The 24375-nt window shown below is 38.3% G+C and overlaps 1 protein-coding gene across 1 annotated transcript in view; it reads right to left on the bottom strand.

Moving 5' to 3' along the window:
* The window catches only part of Rspo2 (R-spondin 2), a 162313-nt gene that overhangs the window by 72109 nt on the left and 65829 nt on the right, over positions 1–24375 (bottom strand). The window contains exon 2 of the mRNA XM_059247597.1: positions 15356–15544. Coding sequence (XP_059103580.1) covers positions 15356–15544 — 189 coding nt within the window. The remainder of the gene's footprint in view (positions 1–15355; positions 15545–24375) is intronic.

Here is a 24375-nt window from a genome sequence, read left to right as displayed (position 1 = left end):
CCCCAGTAGTCTCTGGGCCTAAGTACACAGAGATTGTGTGTCTCTCTCTTCTCAGTCTAATCTAGACCTCCGAGTGGCTCAACATGACCAATAACAAAACATAAGAAAACCAAAATCTTAAATACAAAAAATACCAAGACTTGTTAAATCTAACTGTGAAACTATAACTCTCTATATCCCTATCTATTATGAGAGGAAGGATAAGAAGTCATGTACTATAAGGACCGCGATAGACACTGAAAAATAAATCTCTCTCATTTGTGATTCTGACCAAGACAAGGCAGCCACCTCTCTGCCTGTTGCTCTTTGCTACCTGTCTCTTTTCTTCTTCCCCAGGGTACCCTCCTATTCAAGGTCCTCACACCTCCTGCTGTGTGCTGGGATGACACAGTGCTCCACCATGTTTGATAAAACCAGTTGTTTACGCCACATCCACACCTCCTCTCAGAAGACAGAGACACTGTCATATGTTCAGAAGGCACCTAGTCCCCATGGTGCAGCTGTATCAATCAAAGAACACTCAGTCCCTGAAAATCCCTACAAGTTTCTCTGCTCATTATAGGCACTGAAGAGACATTACAGGGACAACTTACCCCCAAACAACAAAATTGGACTTACAAGAATTTTTCACTTAGTAATCACTGACAGCAGCTTAAGCTGAAGTGTTTTAAGACTGCAAATTTTTAGAGAACTCTATTAACTTCAACTCCAAACCGGCAACAGCTTATAAGTATCCCTTAGTAAAAAAAAAAAAAATTTAAGTTACCGAGATTACATATTTCTAATATTTGCTCGTACAAAAATCTCATCACAATATGGATTGATAAAAAATTACAACAAACGCTAAAAAGCACAGTGTTACACAACAGAGTCCAGCTACACGCAGCTCATCCAGAGCTTCAGTTCATTTCAGACTCAAGAAAATAAAGGACAGCACTCAAGTTTTCATACGAACAGCTAAACGACTTGCAGGACAAGGCAGAAAACCAACACTCCTAAGTGAACAGATAACCCTGCCGAAGTCTGGGGAAACCCAGTAGAAACGGTTCACCTCAAAAGTGCCTTTACCAGCAAGCACAACTGGCACAAATGTCATCCAATTATCTTGAATAGATGTTGAACAGAACAGGGACAAAGGCTCAGAGACACAACTGAGTACGTTGAGAAAACAGAGGCCAGGACAGCAGTACTGTGGTTCGCAGACCTGAGGACAGATTTCTTCACTCGGGTGGGACGGTGAGCAACTTAGTAAGATTAGGAGTCTCTTTGGCCTAATGAGCCAAAATAAAAGCAGTGTCAGCCTTCATTCCATAGGTCTGTCAAGATGACCCAGAAGCTTACCAAGTGCAACGTGCTCAGTACAGTATCTGCTGGGCAGTGAGGGATCAAAGCACGTGGGCTTCCATCAATAGAAAAGCTTACACGAGAACATGCTTGCCATCCCAGATGCTGAAAAGGCTGAGACAGGACTGCCCTGAGTTCAAGACCAGCCTGGGCTTCACAGGAAGTCTCTGTGAGTGAGTGAGTGAGTGAGTGAGTGAGTGAGTGAGTGAGTAAGAGACAGACAGAAAAACAGATAGAGAATGAGAACAAATGACTTACAAACTGGGGAGAAAAAAACCAACAACAAAAAAACTTCCATCCAAGATGATGGGTGGAAGGAAGTTCAAAAGCTCCCAAATACTTCGTGTGGAAAAATAACTTTCATTAATATATAGTTAATTATGAATGCAATAATAATTTACATGAACATGTATACTACTCAAATGAAGAGTGTATTTAAAGACCATTATCTGTAAGAAACAGTTTTACTCTTGCTTAGTTCACCTGTTGCACACGTGCACACCTGTGTGGAAAGCCATCTACTTTGAACATTGGGTACTGGGAGTTAGGAGACCCATGTCTCAAAGCATATTGTGGTGAGGGAAGAAAGCTGATCACGCAGAAATTTCCCTCTTCCTACTTTCTTCACCAGAGAAGAGGGAACCACCTAACTTCTCTCTATTATAAAGTCAAGTTCTGGCTCCTGTAGAGACTTTAACCCTCAAAGTATAACCAGGTCAGATGCATGAACTCCATCCAGAAAGAGGCCACTTTTCAGACTGAGAGGGAATTCTACTTTATATTAAATGCCCTTGTGCTCTTTTTGAACACAGTGTCTTCCTGTGTAGCCAAGGTTGAGCTTGCCCTTACCATCATCCTGCCTCAGCCTCTCAGTGTAGAGTTATAGGCATGTACCCCCATGCTAGGCATACTTTATTTTGATGCCTAGAAATACATATGCTATCAAAAGAGTTTTCTTCACAGACTCATTTTTAACTTGTCTTCCAAATTTATTGTGTATAAGCACCAAATTCAAATTTGGGAATTATATTGGGAATACCTTCTCTATGTCTTATATTGTATCTTTTCCACACACACAAAATAAACATTGAGTCTGATAGAAAACTTAGTAGTCAAATAAAAATATTGGCTTCTTCTCTCATAGTTCAAGCATTGCATATTTGAAATTGTACTGCAAACAATGAAATGAAAAAGAACATATCTTTTGGGAATGCAATGCTATGTTTTAAAGGGATTTGTGTTTCCATTTAAGGAAGATAGGGGAAAGACAGCAACCTCAAAGGAAAATTGACAAGAAGAGAATTTTAAATTATAAAACAAATTAATATTTCATATCAGATTTTCAATTCTTGCCAGCAGCAGGTCCCTCATCTTGGTTACTCCTTGTACTTTTCCTATTTTGGTAACTTGTCACCCTATCATATTAAGGTGAAACCAGAACAGTGTAATAAACTTCAGATTTGAGTCCCCATTGCAATTTGCCAAATGTTGGAAAAGGCAATTTTCCCCACCCAGCTGAAAGGAAAAACCATGTGTACACTAACATACATCTTACCTCTACTCAACCTCCACCCAAAGCAAGTAAGAAGAATCTCTCAATCCCTTCACACTCTGAACAGGCATCAGGCAGGGGTACAAGGCTTGAGAGTAACTATTTTAGAATATAGACCACAGGTCTCTGTCAAAACTACTCAACTGTATTAGACACAAAAGAAGCCACAACTCATTCATTACAAAGTGTGGCTGTTTTCCAACAAAATTTTACTAATGAACACACAAACACAAGTTAAAGTTATGTCCCATGCACCATCTTCACGTCCATTTTTTCTCTGCCACTTAAAATTCTGAGAGTTATCCCTAGACCAAGGCCCTGACACTACAAGATGGCAGGCTGGATTTTGCCCTTGGTTGAATTTTGCTGAGTTCTGACTTAGAGAACACCAAGGAGAAGTATCTTAGCTTAGGGATTCAGAAGGTGTCTGAAATCCACCATAGGCTCTACACATAGACCAACAGTGTAAACACACAGGGATTTAGTGATTTCCACATGGGAGCATGACTTCTGATCAGCCATTAACAGGGGACATATCATCCTGCTGTAGTAAGTTTCTCATCCCCAGGTTGCTGTGTCATTGGCATGTGAATCAAAGAGCTGGTTGAAAAAAAAGGGGGAGGATCCAAAAACAAAATGGTTCGAATGAAACCAATATTAACATTTACTTCGAGTTCTGTCATCTGCCATTTTTAACTAGCTCTGTTTAAAGATGGCCTTGCTATGTGTAACCATCCAGTTCAGTGACAGAAAGAGACAGAACCTCTAACCATGCCATGCAGTAGAAGCCAACCTTCAGGCTGGCTGGTAGAGGCCTCTGGTACCTTCACTGTACATGGCAATACTGTGACCACATTTCTTTTTTTTTTTTAATTAAGAGATTTTCTATTCATTTTACATATCAACCACAGATTCCCCTGTCCTCCCTCCTCCCACCCTCCAAGCATTCCCCCTCCAATCCATCCCCATTCCCACCTCCTCCAAGGCAAAGTCTCCCATGGGGAGTCAGCAGAGCCTGGTACATTCAGCTGAGGCAGGTCCAAGCCCCTCCTCCCTGCACCAAGGCTGTGCAAAATGTCTCACCATAGGCACTAGGCTCCAAAAAGCTGGCTCATGCACTAGGGACAGGTCCTGATCCCACTGCCTGGGGGACCCCTAAACAGTTCGAGCTAAACAACTGTCTCGCTTATCCAGAGGGCCTAGACCACTTTCTAAGAACTTCAGCAGCAAAGGAGAAGTTCCACAAGCACCTTAAAAACTAAAGCATTTCCAGCCAATGCCTTACTTTTCAGAGAAGCATAGAGCACAAGGTTAGTTTGAGCCTTCTGAAATAAATAATGCTGGAGCCAGAGAGATTGCTCCTCAGGTGGACCCAAGTTTAGTTCCTAGTACTCACATGGCAGGCGAAATTGTTAATTAGAACTCTGACGATGCACCCATGGTGCTGCCTAGAAAACCAGCAATCAGAAAGCTAAGGCAAGAGAACTGCAAGAACTGAGACGAGATCGGGCCATGTGGGGAGATGCTGTCACAAACAAATGACTACAACCAACCCTGATACAACCTACTACTAAATTATGGACAACTTAGCCACACTGCTACCCATCACAATGAGAGAATTAATACTGGTAGGGGAACCACTTTGATCTTTCAAGGCCATACATTTTTCTCATATGACTCAACAACTTTAAACAATGATTATATAATAATTATAATTTGAAACAGCCAGGAGAAAGAATTCTAGGTTCCTTCTTGTTGCTGTGAGAACTGCTCTAACGGAAGTAACGAAGGTGAGGGAAGGGTTCCTTTGGCTCACAGTTCAAGGTTACAGTTTGTCCTTATGGGGAAGTTAATGTGAAAACTCAAGCAGAAAAAGCACATCACATCCACATTCAAGAACAGAGAGAAATGGGTGCACCACTTTTGGCTTCTGGCTCGCTTCTCTCATTTAGCTTCCTTCAGCCCAGTACATGGAATGGTTCTACCCACGGTGGGCTGGGTCCTCCTAGACCAATTAACACCTGAGACAGTCCTCCACAGACTCACCCATAGGTGAGCCTGATATCAATAATTCCTCAACTGATACTCCCTTCCCAGGTAATTCTGGGTGGTAATAAGATGATATTTAAAAGTAATAGAACACAAAGGACTTTTTTGGGTTTTTTTTTTTTTACCTCAATGACATGACAGATAACTGATGGGATAAATATGCTCACACTGAGATAAACATTAGATAAAGTATATGTATATTAATGTATCACATAATACACCGTAAGTCCATACAAATTTTGTGCCAACTTCAAGTATTTCAATTTTTTTAAAGGATTTATTTTTATTTATGTGCATATGTGTGTGTGTGTGTGTGTGTGTGTGTGTGTGTGTGTGTGTCACACGTGCATGGGTGCCTTAGAGGCCAGATTTAGTGCCAGCTGTTAGCCACTCAATATGAATGCTGGGGGCATACGTGGGGTCCCCTGGAAAAGCAGCAAGCTTTCCTGATTGCCAAGCCATCTCTCCAGGCCCTAACTATTGTAAATCCTTTAGTAGCTCCACTTCATATCTAAAGTCAAGCTTAAACCCTTGGTTTTCAGGCTGCAGATCTTTATTATTAGACTCACCTATCTGTTTCTAGGCTCATGCTCATGTACACCTTTCATCATCCCCGCCCCCCGATCCCATCAAATAAAGAGATCACAGCAGCACACTCTGTATTCTTGGTGTCTACCCTGACACTGGGGGCTGACATGACCGATGATGACAGATGTGTCTGTTGAAGGGTGAGCACAGTTGATATTCCATTTCTACCATTTCAGAATAAATGCTGAAACAGGATCCTCTTTGTTTATCTAAATGCACCCACATGCTTTGGTTACAATTAGTTCCATTTAGGTTATAAAATATTTCCAACTTAGACATCAGGTTATTGTACACTGAAGAGCTCCTGTCCCACTTTTTACTCATGCATATTCCTTAACTATTAACCATGTGCATATGAGGGTTACAGAGAGAAACTGAACACTGAAGCAACTAGACTTCAAGATCAATAAGTCACAATGAGAAGAATATCTTCAAGAGGAACGACCGAAAGATTTCATTCTTTTACTGTGATGGTTTTATAGATAGGCTCAGGAGAGCACGAGCCAGCTCTCATTCCAGAATGTGTTATGTAAACTGTTCTAGCTTACAAAGCTAGTTACTGGCAGAACACACTTGAGAACCCAGGATTCCTTCTAGTACAGTGTTCTTTTCAATGTGATTTACCACAAATTGATTTCCACCATTAGAAAATAAGACTGTCATGAAATCCTTCATGGAATTTGAAACACATTGGCAAGACTGCCATGAAATACTTAATGGAATTCGAAACACACTGGCTGTTTGTTTTAGAAAACCATTTAAGTTTTCCTAATACTTTGATTTATAATTGTGCACAATAATTGTCATTGTTCTTCTTTTTGGTTTTTTGAGACAGGGTTTCTGTGTGTAACAATCCTAGCTGTCCTGGATGCTGTGGGATGGTCTGTATGTCAAGTGTGTTGCTGATTGGTCAATAAATAAATCACTGCTTGGCCAGTGGCCAAGCAGGAAGTGTGGGCGGGACAAGGAGGAGAATAAAGCTGGGAAGTGGAAGGCTGAGTCAGAGACACTGCCAGCCACCGCGATGAGAAACAGCATGTGAAGATGCCGGTGAGCCACATGGCAAGGTATAGATTTATAGAAATGGATTAATTTAAGCTGTAAGAACAGTTAGCAAGAAGCCTGCCATGACCATACAGTTTGTAACCAATATAAGTCTCTGTGTTTACTTGGTTGGGTCTGAGCGGCTGTGGGACTGGCAGGTTAGAGAGATTTGTCCTGACTGTGGGCCAGGCAGGAAAACTCTAGCTACACCTGGAACTTGCTCTATAGACTAGGCTGGCCTGTTTTCACAGAGATCCTCCTGCTTCTGCTTCCCAACGGCTGGGATTAAAGGCATGTGCCAACACTGTCTGGCTCATGTTCATTTTTTAATGAACAACACAATGAAAAAATATTCCACTATGAATCAGAGTTCTCAAACAAGATGGGTATCCTGCTGCTGACTTCTGGGACACTTTGGGAGCCATACTTCATCTATAAACTGTAAGATCTATATATGTTAGCAGGAGGAGAAGGAGAGAAACATAATCAGAAGGTTGAAATGGAAAAGAACCAGGAGAGACAAAGGAAGACAAGGAGAATGTAAGCCAAACTTTTCCAGATCCCTATCACCTATATATCTGTCTGTCTGTCTATCTATCTATCTATCTATCTATCATCTACCATCTACCTCTCTCTCTCTTTTAATTTGTCTAAATATACTTTTTCCTTCTTTGAACGGGCTATGCATGTCTGTAACACAACACACACACACACACACACACACACACACACACACACACAGGAGGCATTTATCAGTGAAAGTATTTTTATTTTCACAAAACACCCTCCTTAAGACTATTTGAAATAGGTTGTTATTACTTGTTGTTAGCTCTGGCATTAAAAAAGAATGGCTAATGTTTATATTAACTCGATCTATAAAATGAATACTTAGGGTATATTGTAAACTACTTCCTATTAAGTGATCAAGAAAAGAAATAAAGTTATTATCATTGTCTCTACTAGCTCAGTGAAAGACGAAAAAAAGATATTGAAAAGGGGCTGTCACATAGTAGATTGTGTCTCCCATGATGCTTTTATATTACCACCTTTTATATAACATATTTAACAGATCATGCTGGTAGAGAGGAAAATTATGATTAGGATATATTGTAAGTAAACAACTTTTTCATAAAATTAAATACATAAATAAAATCAGCTATTAATTTTAAGAAATTTATTAGGAGCTAGGAAAGTGGTCCCATAGGTAAAATGCTGCCACACAACCATAAAGACAGTTTTAGATTCCCAACACCCACCTAAAAGCCAGACCTGCTATGTGATACCTATAATCCCAGCCCCTGGTGGCAGAGACAGGATGACCCCTGGATCTCACTGGCCAGTTAGTCTAGACAACTGGTTAATTCTAGATTTGGGAGAGATCCTGCCTCAAAACCCACAGTAGATAGTAATTGAGGAAAACATCCAGTATCAACTATACACACACTCCCAGGCATGCATGTGTGTACACACCCACACAAATATGTCCATATAAAGAAGGGAGACAGATGTGACATCTCTCCCCTACCTAGGAGTTAATGGTACTTGATAGCTACTGGGAGAGGGATAAACTATGTACTTTGAGAGTATGGCCCCTGGTGTATTGTTCATGCTCCAGGGGAAGGCAACACATCAAATACAATACAAGTAGGCAAATTGTGCTCTGTGGATTTAAAAAAAAAAAAAAAAAAAAAAAAACAAGGAGAACATAAGGCTGGGTGGGTAGGGAGGGGGGTGGATCATGGAGAAGTGCTGTTTGGTTTGAGTGTGATCAAAATGGATTGTACAAAATTCTCAAAGAACTAATTAAGAATGGGTGTGTGTGAAGAATTAGCTGTCCCACTCACCATTTTCAAGGCCTAGCCAGTGGTGTAGTTCCTTCGTTACTGTTTTCTCCAAATTGCATATGTAATTAAGCAAACATGGGCAGTAGGATCAGAGACAATCCTAGAGCCCATTACTGCTTCTGCTTCATACTGTGTATCTTTGAGTGGCTTCTGCCCCTCTACGTTTCCCTGTTCGATGGCAAAATTCAAGTCCTGTCTGTCGCCAGCCTCCCTACCATGATGTTCATGTGCACTCATCTTCTGAAACTGTTAAGCAAGCCTCCAATAAACTCTTTCTTCTCTACATTGCCGTGGTCATGGTGGCTTATCACAGTGCAGCAACAGAAGTTACTATGGCTGGGACAAAGGAGGAAAATCAATGTTCAGATAAGGAACAGTGAAATTCCAGACAAATGAATGGGCCGGGTGAAACCTGAGGAGCCTGCCTCCCCCTTCCAATCTCTCTGCCTCCGTCACTGATCTCGTTGCCTTCCCTGTTGAACCTGTTAGCTCATCCTCATGCAGTCAAACTGAAAATGCTTCTGAAATTTAAGTTTGTCACTTTCTTACTAAAAATCCTACATCGACTGTGAGTGGTTTCCAGGAGCTGCTTAAATTGGATCAATTTGTTATGTCAGATGAGGTGGCTCATGCCTGTAACATCTGCATTGGTAGCAGTTATAAGTTAAGGTAGAAGGACCTACCACAATGTCAAAAGTGAGTCCAGGTTATACAATGAGTTCCAGGCTAGCCTGGGCTACAGGGAAACCCTATCTAAGGCAATCCTGTCATAGTGTAGTCTTAATCAACCTACCCAGAATAACTCCTTATTATACAATAAAACTGTACCAAACCACTTATATTTATGGATGGGTGATAGTTTCTTAATATTTTCATCTTCTTTTTTATTCATAATGCTCAATCCTAAAAATACAGAAAACACTTATAATCTTCATATATACCAGTCCCTTCATTGCTACACCCCACCTCTACGTTTTGGAAAGGGTATTATAACCAGTTTAGGAAACTTCATCCAGCAAATAGAAATATTCAACCTGCTTTGCGCTATTTACTAAACAATTGAGAAGAAAAATGTATCATATCAGAGATGCTGGCACAGGACAGGAGCTAAACGATAAACAGTGTTTATGTGACATACAATCAACTTGATTATCTGTGGGTTTAACTAAACCAGAAGATTCTAACCTCAATACAGCTGTGTGTTTGTTACAAATCAGGATGGCGGTTAGGATGAGTGAAGAGAGAATACTGAATGAGAACTGTGACTGAGCCTGGTAACATTCTTTTTGAATTCCCTGATTACCTGTGCCACTCCTCTTTGTGGTAAATCTATGTTCACTGTTTGTCGAGTTTGATTTGAATATGATATTTCACTTAATTTTTTTTAAAAAAAAATTAAAATAGGAGAAAAAAGAATTTACATTTTCTGGTAAATATACTAAGTGCCAGTATTCATACTAATAACAAATGTGTAGCTTCATTTGCAGTAAAATCCTATTAAAACAAGAATACCACATTACACATACTTTCATTAATACCTAGGTAGGTGCTGGGGATGCTGTGAATGTGTTGCTCTGATTGATTTATAAATAAAACGCTGATTGGCCAGTAGCCAGGAAGGAAGTATAGTGTAGGCAGGATAAGGAGAGAGGAGAACTCTGGGAGGTGGAAGGCTGAGTTAGGAGACGCTGCCAGCCACCACCGCCATGAGAAGCAAGATGTGAGGTACCAGTAAGCCACAAGCCACGTGGCAACTTATAGATTTATAGAAATGGGTTAATTTAAGATATAAGAACTAGATAGCAAGAAGCCTGCCACGGCCATACAGTTTATAAGTAATATAAGTCTCTGTGTGTTTGCTTGGGTCCTAGTGGCTACGTGACTGGTGGGTGAAGAGAGATTTGTCCTGATCATGGGCCAGGCAGAACCAGGAAAACTTCAGCTACAAATGGTGCCAGAAATGTGGGGCAAGAATTTCCACCTAAAACCTGAGAAATCTTTTTTTAAAAAAAGATTCTAAAACAGAGCTAAAACAGCTTCCTAGTTGTCTCTCTAGTTAGCCACAGTCTGCATGCTTGAGCTACTATATGGCAGGTTCCTGGCGTGCTTGCTTGACCTGCAGAATGGCAGGAACTAGGTGTCTCCAAGCCACACATTAGGTGCTGCTGTGTGGTGGATTTAGCCTTTGCTAATACATTTAAAAAAAAATAGAGGTTTCTGGGCTACATGCTGCTGGATGGAAGCATAGACCCACTGCTTCCCAGAGTCTGTGGAAGCATGGTTCCCAGAGCTGGCAGTAAGCGTACCACCACCATGTTGGGAAGCTGAAGTGGGTGGAGCATGCTATAGTTTAAAGCAACAGATTCACAATAAGACAGATTCAAATGGGATAAACCTCTAAACAGTTTACAATATGTGTAAAAATGTACATAGGCTTGGAAGAGAAAAGAAAGTAATATATGCAGTTATATAAAGAAACAGACAGTTTTAAAAAATAAAGTCTTTTAAAAAAGTAAAAGTAATATAAAAATAAGCTACATAAACATGGATATCACACAGAGAATCTGGATTGTGTTGTCTTTGCAATGTTTAACTGCAGAAAGACATTTGATTGTAAAGACTGCTCAGGTAAAACAAATACGTATATTTTAAAGGTGCCTTGACTTCAAAATTTGGATCTAAGGATATGTTGCTTTGGAAAGGAGGCTCTGCTTTTGTTTCCACAGAAAACAAGAGGCTATGGATTTGTTCCAGATTAAGATACATCAGGTTTGACGAGCCAAGACCCCCTGAAAGGTCTCTGATGACACCATGGCACAGATGATCCAATATCCAGAATGGTTTCAAGGCAACTGGCTCAGACAATACAGCATCATGGACTACTCCATAATCCTAAAATTTTCTTTAGGTTCCCATAAGAATACAGTGCCCTCATCCAGCAGGAAGTAGCCTAGAAAATTATACTCACATTTCCAAAAAATAGATTATGGATGTTTGTCTTTGTTTAGGTTGTTGTTTACAAATTGTTATTGGTCATAGTCAATATCTTTCTAAAAGAAAAAAGGGGGATATGATATAGAAATATAGGATATAGATATGATAGGATAAAAGGGTAGATTGTTAAACCTACTTTTAAAGAGCAACTTGTTTAAAATGTTTTATATTGGTATAGACTTTAGTTTATTGATACAAATTTAAAGTTAATTTTGTTATACTGTATGTATATTTCTACTCTTGTTTAAGATATGTTTTTGCAACTCATTTAGATTGTAATGGATAATTGAGAAATACAGATTAATAATTAGTCTTTTATGATAGTCAAATTTATAGTCATGTTAAGTTTTCTAGGTATACATAGATATAATTCAATTAGGTAGGTAATCTTCAAACACTTCAAAGACCTACAGAATATGGCATTTAAAATGTTTTAAAAATTTAGACTTTCTGGACAGTGAGACATGTCTGCTCCTGGCAGCACCAATTTACTTCAGAGAGGAGAATAGGCATTGAAGACACTTTATATGGAGTTTATCTTCTTCTTGACAAGAACATCCATTTGGGCAAGAAACTGTTCTTGCCTGGACTGCTTGATTGACTGGACATGCAGGACCCATAGAAAGGTGACCACTGAACTTCGCTTGGTGAAATGGTCATTCAGGTTCCTGCTTCGCAGAGGAAACTGCCAGACATTCAACAGGACACAGAGAGAAGTGACTGAGAGACTATGCCTGTGGGCTGAAGACAGATGCCCCAAATTTACAGAGCAACTTTGGATGACTGTCCAGGCTAGTAGCTGTCTCTGTCTACGCTCGCAAGACTCCCCAAAGTTGCTTGTGTCCTCCTCCCATTTCTCAGGTTAATAGTATATCCTTCTGAGGTCTTTGATGTAGTTAAAGACTAGATAGTTATAATTTCCTTAGTTATGATAAAAGATAAGTTAGATATGAAACCTTAGACTCACAAATATAGGATAGATAGAATATCTTCTTTAATTCTGCCAAATACAAATAGATTAGATATTATAAATAGATTAAATATTGTAACTGTAATTCTTGCTTGATAATTGTTCTGTTATATGTAATTTTACTATGTTAAAGTTAAAACCTTCCCTTTTGAAAAAATGAAAAGGGGAACTGTTGGGGATGCTGTGAATGTGTTGCTCTGATTGATTGATAGATAAAATGCTGATTGGCCAGTAGCCAGGCAAGAAGTATAGTGTAGGAAGGATAAGGAGAAAGGAGAATTCTAGGAGGTAGAAGGCTGAGTCAGGAGATGCTGCCAGCCGCCACCGCCATGAGAAGCAAGATGTAAGGTACCAGTAAGCCATAATCCACATGGCAACTTATAGATTTGTAGAAATGGGTTAATTTAAGATATAAGAACTAGATAGCAAGAAGCCTGCCACGGCCATACAGTTTATAAGTAATATAAGTCTCTGTGTGTTTGCTTGGGTCCTAGTGGCTGTGTGACTGGCGGGTGAGAGAGATTTGTCCTGACTGTGGGCCAGGCAGGACCAGGAAAACTTCAGCTACAGGTAGGTACAAGGGGAAAATGTCTTCTGTTAGTTTGGGTATGAACTGACACCTGCATATACATCATATAAATTTCCACAAGACCAGGGTAATATGTGCCTAAAGATTTCAAAAATGTGTATTATAGCTAAAAGTACATCTTACAAAGACGAATCAGACAAATACATAAAAGTATGTATGGAAACGGAAAAAGGAAGCATTTTTAAACAAATATACCTCAGAGTACTTGCAATTGGATAAAGGTTAAAAGTGAGTTTCTAATAGGTTAATTAGCTAAAGGCTGTATATCAATCCTAGAAAAACATACACAGCTATGTTAAAAAGCATGAAAAAAACTTGTTAAGTTAAAATAAGTCACAAATATGACACGTTTGCAAGGAGGGGAAGACAAACTGTGCAGAGAACCATGCTCTCAAGGGCAGAAGACAATGTGTTAGCTCTTGGGATCTTTGGGAAATGTCTTACCTTTGGGTTTGCAGTTGCACTGTATTAAAATGCATTTCTATGCTTTCTAAATAAGGAGTGTGTAACAGCATAAACCTGGAGCTTTTGTGTAAATAAGTTTACTAACAAATGAGAAAGAGGAACATCACGTAGCATAATATCAGGCACAACAGAAGCTTATAATACCTGTTAGTATGCTCATGGTATTCTTCAGTAAGCTACTCAAGTGAGTCTCATGAGCAGGAATGAATTTTACAGACTTCTCACGGTACATCCCAAGAAGCCAACTTCAGCCAACATAGAGAGCAAAGAGCTCGTTTGGAAGATAATCACTTTATGCCTGCATCATTACTGTTCACAAAACAGCATTATGAAAAGGCAAATTTCATTTACAGGATTTTCCAAGCTACTGCTGTTTAAAGTTTAATCATTTGTGATCAAGCAGTGATCTCAGTGGAAAGTGGCTACAATCTCAAATCCTGTCTCTCACCAGTTTTGTAATTTATATTATTCTCATCTGCTAGATGTTATACAAAAATTAGCACTGCATAGGCAAAGACTGAAAACAAGACAATAGCATGGGAGCACCCTAGTGATCTGACGTCATGGACAACAACGTAAATATTTTTCTACTTTCACTTTGTTTCACAGAGTTTTGCTAATAAGCACTTCCCGCTTGTACCATATAAGTAATGATTTCTTCTAGGTCAGTAGTCTCCAGCATTGATTGCATTCACTTACAAAAAGTAAAACCATAGCAAGTCCCCTCTCACATGTAAATTCTCTTTCCAAAACCTGATTTATAATCATTACTCTCCATTTCCTATAAAAAGGGTCAGCATGGTCAACTGTGCATGTTAACCCTTGTCTGGAGTTGAGGGAACCTTCTAACACAGCAGAAACTCCTCCAGAGATAACTGTTTACATAAGTGTGTCAAAGAACATCCTAAATTATGGTGTACAGCCTCAAACAGTTACTAACAGCATCACTTTTCACTGGCTAATATCCCAGGTTGGGTAGGGCATTGTACAGCCAGACTGTTGCTCACACACAATTCATACCATGCTAGCTATAGAATTTAGAACAAATGTTTTAAGTTATCCACTTCCAGATTTATCACATTGCACCCTGAAAAGAGCGAACGAATGTACGAAAGTCACAGGATAACCAGATACTCAAATCCCACCAGAGGTGATCTGAGGCAGTCAGAACAGAAAACCGCTTCCAGGTGGAGCCCCTGTCCTATGGTTCATCATATCACACACCTTAAAGACTTAAGATATACTTAAAGATTCCATCAAAGTATTGATACTTGTGAGTTATGCCCTTCTAACAGTACAAACAATTTCATGAAACAAAGGTATATCCAATCTTCATCTAAGCCTAAGTAATTCTGTCTTGGCAATTGGTACAAACTGTTCACCCAGCTACTTGACTAGAATGCATTTGAAGGGAAAAAAAAAAATCCACTAAACACCATAATTGCATCAGTAATGATGCTTTAAATAAGTGTACGTGTGTGTTTATATTTAGTTGTAGGTCAAACAAATGCAGGAATTATAAATCCAAAATAAAAGAGAAAAAGGACTATAAAATTAAGGTTAAATCAAAGATTATTTCCCAGGCATATTAAAAATCTTTTGTAATTTTTTTTTTGGTTGGTTGTTTTGTTTGCAAGCCGTAATTTCTCCTTACAAAGCTCTATCTAGCAAGCATTATTTTAGGCCAACGTGATGAAAAATGGTTAATCTAAATAACTGAAAGAATGTGTGTGACTATATGGTACACATCTACATAAAATACAAAGTAGAAGTTATCTTATCCCACCCCATTCATTATTGGAAGTTTTAGTTTCATATCTACAGATTGTTACAAATATATTTTCCCTAAAATAACCTAGCACAATACCTGAATTGTATATCCAGTAAAACAGGATGGACAAAAGTCAAATACTCACTTGCACATCTGTTCATATCTGGAGCTCGATGTCCATAGTACCCTGATGGGCAGGAATGCAGGCACTCTCCATACTGGCGCATCCCTTCTCTTCGAAGGAAGAAGAACAGTTTCTGCTGACATCGGCTACACCCATTGTCCTTTGAACAAGACAAACAACCCTTGCAAATGGGATTTGATACATAACTAGCTGTAACAGAGAAAAGACAAAAATATTTAAATATTAATATTGTTAGACTTTTGGTCTCTATACCAATATGAACGTAAGAAGTCTTGGGTTATAGACACAAGAGGTGAACCTGCTACTGTCAGCTTTCCAAACCAATATTAATTTCTAACTATTTTCTAAATACTCATTCTCATACCTACAGATCCATACAGCTCTTACCCCTTATCAAAGAAGCTTCTTTTTGAAACAGCTAAAGACTATTAAGGAGATCTACAACTGGTCAAAATGTGGATTATACAGGGACACTTGGCTCAGCCTGGGAGGAGAGGACTGGACCTGCCTGGACTGAATCTACCAGGTTGAACTCAATCCTCAGGGGAGTCTTTGCCCTGGAGGAGATGGGAATGGTGGGTGAGCTGGGGGGAAGGTGGGGGGGGGCTGGGGGCGTGACCAAGGGAATCTGTGGCTGATATGTAAAATTAAATTAAATTATAAAATAAAATGTGGAGATTAAGCGGCTGTGGAGTGAGAAACTTAAATTGATACATCTACAATACAACCCCTATACTTAAGGCTCAGGAAAAATCATGAAAGAGAGGAAAGAAATATTCTAAGAGACAGAGGTCAAAGATGCCTGCTGGTGGATCATATCCCCTATATATGACAGAGAAAATTCATCAATGAATTCTGAACAATATGGTTGCCTGAATAAAACCACCATCAAGACACCAGTTGACATACCAGTATAGACAGAGGAAATTCCACATAGCCCCACCCCTAGGTGAGTGATGTAGTCAGCAGGTGCTGAGAGAGCGAGATTCATTGCCTCCAGGGGAAAAAAGTCCCACATAGGTTGTCCAATTCCAAGAGGTCAGCCCTAGACACATATCCATATGAACAAAGCCAAATGGATGCTGAAGGTAATATATATCAGTTGATATCTAAATATATGTTGATATGTAAATATATTTGGGTACATATACACCATGTGAATGTACATTAGCAATAATAATTAAAGAAGAGATTGTGAGCTTGGGAAGATGGACACAAGAGGATGTAGTGGGTAGCTGTTCTGTCTACGACCTTAGTATCACCCCTAAAGATGCAGCAGGTTACTTCACTACCTGCCTATGACCATGAAGTATATGCCCCTGGGTCATGTTCCTTGGCCACCCTTAAGACCTGAGATGCACGTAGGCAGTCTCCTCTCTTGCTCCCGCATGGTTTGAGATAAGGGACTGACTCAGGCGGCCGTAACAGTGTTCCAAGTACCCATGACTATCCTGTTCTGTACAGTGAGTTTTCCCCTTAATAAATTCCTTTGCCCTTTAAACAGACTCCTTGGACTTCTCGCCATAAGAGGAACTAGAGCATAGAAAGTGAGGGAAAGAGTTATACAGATGCAGTGGTCATGTATGAAGTCCTCAAAAAAAAAAAAAACCCTATTCAAAAGAAGTCTATGCTTTGCGCACATAGAAATATAAACAAATATCCTTACCCTGGGGGAAACAAGCATTTAAATTTTAAGAGTATAAGAAAAATACAATATTTTCATTTTTAGAGCTTAAAAACAAATATTTAAATTTAAAATTAACACAAGACTTGAAGAGAATCCAAAATTAAACCTTCATTATCAATTAGAAATACCAATAAATTCAATTTTAAGTTAAAATGTATTCGCTATAACTTTAAGGTATTTACCAAAATAGTGTAAGTCATGGAATTGCTCAACCAATAAAAAGACAAAATAAATGTATATAATATTATCAGGAAGAAAGAACCCAGATAGACAAGAATGAAATGGACATACTGTGAGATATTCACACTATGAATTTAACTCAACAATAAAAACACTTAGAGATTTGTAGAAAAGGCAGGTAGGAGGGAAACAGAAACAGTGGGAGAGGGGAAGAATAATCAGAAGGCATCATATACAAGCATGAAACTGTCAAAGAACATATTAAATAAAAACTATAACGAAGACAGGATTTTAGAACACAAAATTCTCAAAACACAGCCATAACAGGAACAAAATTAATATACTGTATGTTGATGAAAGAATCAAGACACACAGGAAAAAGGAATGTTCTGGAAAATCCATAAAGATGCTCTATGGGGTAGAAATAAGAACACCATGGGCCTCTGAAGGTAGAGCGCTGACCTAGAAGCAGTTCTATTTCTAGAGTTAGTTTCTATGGAGCACTGTGACAGATACCACAACATAGTTTAGGTGACAGGAACCCATTCCATGTGGTGATGATGGGGGCCCTGATGTTAAGCTGGAGCAGAGTTCACTTCTGAATTCTTGGGACAGTCCTTCCTTCCTTCTCTGGGCTGCTGGTGGCCCCAAGCATTTCCTGGTTGTGTAACTAGTCTCTGACTTAGTCTTCTCCTGGCTGGCTGCTCCAATACCTTCATGCCTTTATTCTGCCTCCTGTAGATACTCTCCTGCATTTATAATCTCACATAATATGCTTATTTTTCATATCCTTCACATCTGCCATGACCTTATTTTCAACTAAGATCACATTCTAAAGCCCTAGGTGGACACGAATTTAGCAGGGAATAGCAGCCCACTATAAGGTTATATTATTGTTCTCTATCTTCAGGGGATTTATTATACAGCTGTTTATTTACAAAGTTCATATGACTATATAAGTATAGCATATATTTTTGCATCTTAATTAATGTGCATTATCCATATGTAAATTATAAGATAAATTAAAAGGCTATACAAAAACTTTATGATACAATTACTTAAGATCCCATTCTCCTTTCAAAATTCTAGGAATTAGATGTTCACCTGTAAGATATTCTTACCTTACTTTCTTGTATAATTTTTCCTTTTATTGAAAATAGTTTTTTTCTCACATAATATATCCTGATTATGGTTTTCCCTCCCTCTACTCTCCCAGTTTTTATATATGATAACATAGGATCTCATTATAAATCCCTGGCTGGCCTGCAACTCACACATTCACCTGCCTCTACCTCCTAAGTGCTAGGATTAAAAGGGTATGCCATCAAGCCTGGCTTTTCTATGCTTTTTAAATAAACAACAGAAATATTCTATTTAGGAGATAAAGTGGGGATAGGATTAGGTATAGAAATAGAACCTAAAATTCCATATATCCTCATAAGTTTGTCATTCCTAATTAAAAAATGGTAATTTTAAAAAAATACAAAAGATTCTTTGTACACATGGTATAAAATTTGGAAACGACATAATCCGGTATTGAATCTTTTATCCTTGAGTATGTTCCTTTTTGCTGAACATACAATCTTTACTGCAGTACTATGGAACACATATTCATATGGGCAGATACACAACACTGAGTACTGTACCCAGTGTAACCCAGACCACTCCTTTATGTTGAATGACTCATGTTCCAATACATTAATAACTGTGGCAGATCTGTACAGGGTTTAGTTCCATAAGATTCCCTCCTAGCAACTGGGCTCCCAGACATCTGTCCCAAGGACATTCTTTTTGTTTACAAAATTACGTGTTTCAAATAATTTTCAACTTACAGCCTTAATTCTGTAAATCTGGTATTATAGGGACCAATCATAGGTTGGGTGAAAAAAAAATTCATCTGAAAAAAAATCTTTTTAGCTATAAGTAATAAAATTGGGTGAAGGCTTTTCTAGATGTTCTTCCATGTTCATATAAATACATATAAATACATTCAATATATGATTCATAATTTTTCATAAATGTGATACTACATATGATGGGCCATAATGTTTCCCTTTGGGTAAAAAGCTGTATAAGCTTTCCAAAGCAATCATCCAGATCAGCATCTGTAATACTATTTCCTGGAAGCAGTTTTACCTGCTGCCTCTACTTACCCCAAACTTCACTCAGTTATCTTCAAGAATACTCCTTCTGAAGACCACAATCATTTCTACCCTTCTACTTAAAACCTCCTTTGTAGTTTCTGAACTTTGATGGACTTAAACAATGAACAGAATTAGGGAATACTTCTCTCACTCCAGATCTTACATATCTTTATAACCCCCACATGAGGAATTCTCCTGAAGCAAAAGTAATGTGAGCCACATCCAATCAACACGCTCTCTTTACCTTTTCTAACTCCAAAAGCTTGGGCTGCAAAGGTTGTCTTCCTTCTCTTACTTCTATAATAATCTTACAACCTCTGCTACACACATATTCTATTCTTCTTTCTTATCAGTTCCACTAATCTCTTCACTTGGGCCTTTATTATTTCTCTTTTGAACACTTATGGAGCCCAACTATGGGCTGATTTTTTCTTCCTTCACTCTGTATTATATTGCTAAGTGAATTTTACCACTTATATAAACTCTATAGTATTTCTGCTGGAAACTATTTTCTTTTCATAAAGCAGTTCCATATAGCTTCTCTACATTCCCAGTTACCTTTGGAAAAGGATTTGTTCTAATATTGTTCTTGGTGTCCTGAGCAAGTATGAGTTTTGGCAAACGTTGATCCAGTTGAACATTTCCACGTAATAAAGAAAAACTATGGAGGTAATAGAGTCCAGATAGCTGGGGAACAGAAAGAGAAATGGAATGTAGATGCTGCCGTGGCATAGAAAAATCAGATGGGAAAAGCCAGCTGTCTCATTTTCAGAGTGGCCCTAGAATGATATCCACCTAGAGCACAGCACCCTGTGGACTGGCATTTAAGAACTCTTGTGTGCACAGCCAGGAGACTAAAGCAGGAACAGGAGCTGCTGGCAGAGGCCGCCTCCAGAGCCCAGCACAAAGTCCTCTGCAACCGGTGGAAGGCGTGTGCTGCCTATCTTCTGCTGTTGGGAGTTAATTACAGATTTGAAAAAGGTTATTCAGATCTCAAAGCTAGCTTTGAAGGCAGAAGAGAATTTGAAAGGTTTGTCCTCGTGGAAGAATGTTTCAGGAGGTTTTCTAACCCGCGGTGATCACAACTCAAGGGAAGCTATACTTGCTTTGAGTTCAAAGGTCAAACCAAGCACACTTTATCATCACAAATCATACTCCATAGTAAGAAGTACAGAGGAAAGGGAATTACAGCACCAAGGGAATCAACACAAATTAAAGGCTCTTTTTGTTTTGTATTTATGTATCAGGAGGCTACTTTCATCTTGACCACAAGGATTTCAGAGTCAACAAATTCTGTCCTGCATTTATTTTTTTTAAGGTATTCTTAAAACTGTTAGGACACATTGCTTCAGTTACTTGAACCTTGACAGACTTAAACAATAAAAATGAATTAGGGAATCCTTACCATAGTCTATATCTTCGCTATCTTTATAACCTGACCAAGAAGGAATTCTCTTAAAGCAGGAGTGATGTGCCACACCCAACCCTAAGTGCTCTGTTAACAGTTCTTTCAGTCTTGCTCAGTACCAAAGGACAAGAGCAAAAGTCAGTTCTGCAAGTTGAAGCTACTTGCCCAATCCTCAAATAGATTTTCAGTTTAATTGCCCTTCATTCCATGTCAGTTATCCCCGTAGACTTCTCTGCATTATAAATCAACACCTCAGGAACAATTCAACCAGAACACTTCCACCTATTCTATACGGTAACTATCCTAACTCTGTATCCAAACACGAGCAAAACAGATACTTAGACACGACTATTTTATCAAGGTCGTAAGTCAAATGGCTCTGCCTATTGCAGTGAGATTTAATTCAAGTGTGCAGGTGGATAAACAGTTCTTAATTCCCAGCTTTGATGACCATGTTTATTTGTTTTTTTTCTGTAAGCTTCAACTTCTCCAACCTCGAAGCCTGCTGAGATCCAGAGCCTCATACTTCCAACCAAAACATGTGTCCAAATCTAGACCCACCCAAGACTGGAAAGATAAAGCTCATTGCATGAAACATGGAAAACACTGGAAAATGGAATGGTGATTCTGCATGAGGCCAAACACATCTTGATAAACTTGGACCAAGGAGCAACACCACATTCCTAGTACACATGAGAAAAGGCAACAGAGTTAGACCTTGTTCATAATTCTGTTTATCCTATTGAGTTCTTTTGAAATTGCAAACTAGGTCTGGCTTTTTTTTTTATTAATCTTGATCATGTGTTAAATATAGCTAGTTATCCATATTTTCATCTCATATGTAGGTGTTGAGTAGCCATCTGTTTCCAATATATTCTTGACACTTTTTTTAAATGCTCCCCTATTTCTGGAGTTAGCCCCTGCCAAACAAGAGGAGGTCTAAATTCCTTCTAGGTAAAGGCACCCATTCTTGACAAAGGGGAGGACATCTCTTTAGAAAATGAGGGACTCAACAACAGCCTGTTAGCACTTCAACCTCACGTCTTATTTGCTGATTAAGTAATATTATCAACTACGCAAATTTTTAAACCAAACAGTCAATGTGACTTTATTAATGCAGTTAAGCATAAAATTGCTAATGTGCATACCCAGTCACAGATTCAAGGTGTATCTTAAAAATAAATCTGTGGCCCCAATAATTTGCATGAAATCCAATACAACCTAATTTGTGCACATGAGCTTGACAACAGCGCTATGAAAAGCCAGCAGCTGTGGAGAGCACCACATAGCAGCTCAAGGCAGCAACAAGGCCATGAGACACCTAAGATTTGATTTAAATAAATACTATCTATATACTTTGCTATTTTACATGAAACTAAGTATTTTCAAAAATTTCACCATAAAACATGGAATGCAATTATTAATACAGAAACAAATTTTAATACTGGATGTTTACATTAGAATCACATAAGCCTATGTTTAAAATAGTTGAAATCTGAAATGTATTAAAATTTAGATATACACTACTAAATGCCATCCATTATCATTTTAGGAGATAAAATAAACATAAATTTATTATAGAAGAAATTGAATAATCAAGGGGAGAAATCTTGTGCAAAAACTTCCAAGATTTTTGAACTTCTACAGCAGTGGTTCTCAGCCTTTCTAATGCTTTAATCCTTTAACACTGTTCCTCATGTTGTGGTGACCCCCAACCATACAATTATTTTGTTGCTACTTCATAACTGTAATTTTGCTACTGTTATGAATCATTGTAGAAATATCTGATATGAAGGATATCTGATATGTGACCCTGGTGAAAGAGTCATTCAACCTGGGAGTCTCGACTCACAGATTGAGGACCACTTCTCTAGAGGTAAACAATATTTTCTCAGGATTTCTGTTTCTTTCTCACCACAAGTCCTTCAACAATATCTTTTAAAATAAGGCTTACACCCAATGAGTCCCAGTGCTGAGTGGGGAAGCGGACACAATCCACTAACTCCAACTGATAGCCACTAACAAAGGAAAAACTAGTTTTCTCTAACGGAGTCTCACTGGGTACACAAACCAGACTTAAGGGCAGGCCCCACGCCCAGCAGTAGATGGTCAACACAAAATGAAATCAGTGGTACTTTTGGAGGGTTTTTTTTTTCTGTTTTGTTTTGTTTTTCTCATAATACTTTATCTGAACTTTTTTTAAAAAAATTTATTTATTTATTTTCAGCCTTAACAAGTCTTTTGCTTATATATTGTGGTTTCTGGTTTTTATGAGATTCCTATGTATGAAAATGTGTGTGTGTGTGTTCATCTATATGTATTTCTTGTGCTTTTCTTTGGCTCTTTTTTTGTTTATTTGCTTGTTTGTTTTGTCCTATTCTAGTTTTTTGGTTTTCTTTTATCTTTTTTATTTAATTATTTTTTATGCCTGCTTGTTTTCTAATGAGAGAGAAAAATAAGGGGTGTATATTTATTTGGGCTGCTGGGGAGGTAGCAAAGATCTGGGAAGAATCAAGGGAAGAGAAACTGTAATCAGAATAAATTGTATTTTTGAAAAAAATCTACTTTCAATACAATAAATAAATAAAGGAAAAACAAGCCAACAACAAAAAGAGTTAAATAAAATAACATTTACAAAGGTGTGACTTCACACCCAAGTATTAGCTTTGAGAAATCAATGTCCACTGGTAAGCCAGAAATGGTATTGTTTGAAAAGTCTATTTTATCTACTTAAACTATGTCAGTTATTAATTAAAGCTTGCATTGTGCTTATCCCTAGAAGTATTCATTCAGAAAATAGTATTTATGAAATGTATAAGCCCTTAAAATATGGAACTTTTTACAGAAATGAATGCTTTTTCTATTTTTTGTTTGTTTTGATTTTAGCTTTTTGAGATCACCTCATTCTATAGCCTAGGCTTGACACCTGACTATCTCCCTAAGTGCTAAGTTATGGGCATATGCTACCACACCCTTCTCAGAAATCAATATTCTTAATTACAGCAAAATTAAAGGCCTTAAATTATATCATTTTGCTTCTAACAAAATATATGTCACTGTAGAAAAATTTAACACTAGAAGAATGTAGATTTTAAATTATGAAAGGATTTAAGAGTTACAAATCTACTTAAACACATGAAGTGCTAATATCTTCCAAAACATAAATTACTCCAATTATAAGCCCCTAATCACTCTCCAGCACCAGCACTATTCCAGCTATAAGCTTCATAAATTGGCACTGCAGGAGAACATTTATGACCATGATTAACTATGTCTACAGGACTGGTCATCACAGAAGATGTTTTTATACACCTCTGGGAAACAGAAGGTCTTCAAGAAGCATGTGTTACTAATGCTTCAGTGCAAATCAGCTAAGACGTCCCAGAGAAGCTCAGAGCACTCAGTAACTGCAAGTCTAGGGAAAACAATGGGGCAAATTGAAGATGCTGTCTTACATGGCTCTGTTTAAGGGTAGAACAGACCTGCCAGAATGTGGTTAACACATTCTCCTTCTAACTTTACAACTAACAGACTTCATTAACATTCAGGACAAGCTCCAAGACTGGGAGAGATGGAAAGACTATGCCAACCTTTGTCAGAG

Source organism: Peromyscus eremicus, chromosome 20 (genome assembly GCF_949786415.1).
Source record: "Peromyscus eremicus chromosome 20, PerEre_H2_v1, whole genome shotgun sequence".
In the NCBI taxonomy this organism is placed as follows: Eukaryota; Metazoa; Chordata; class Mammalia; order Rodentia; family Cricetidae; genus Peromyscus; species Peromyscus eremicus.
Note: the sequence above shows the minus strand (reverse complement) of the source record. Positions and strands in the feature narration are given on the sequence as shown.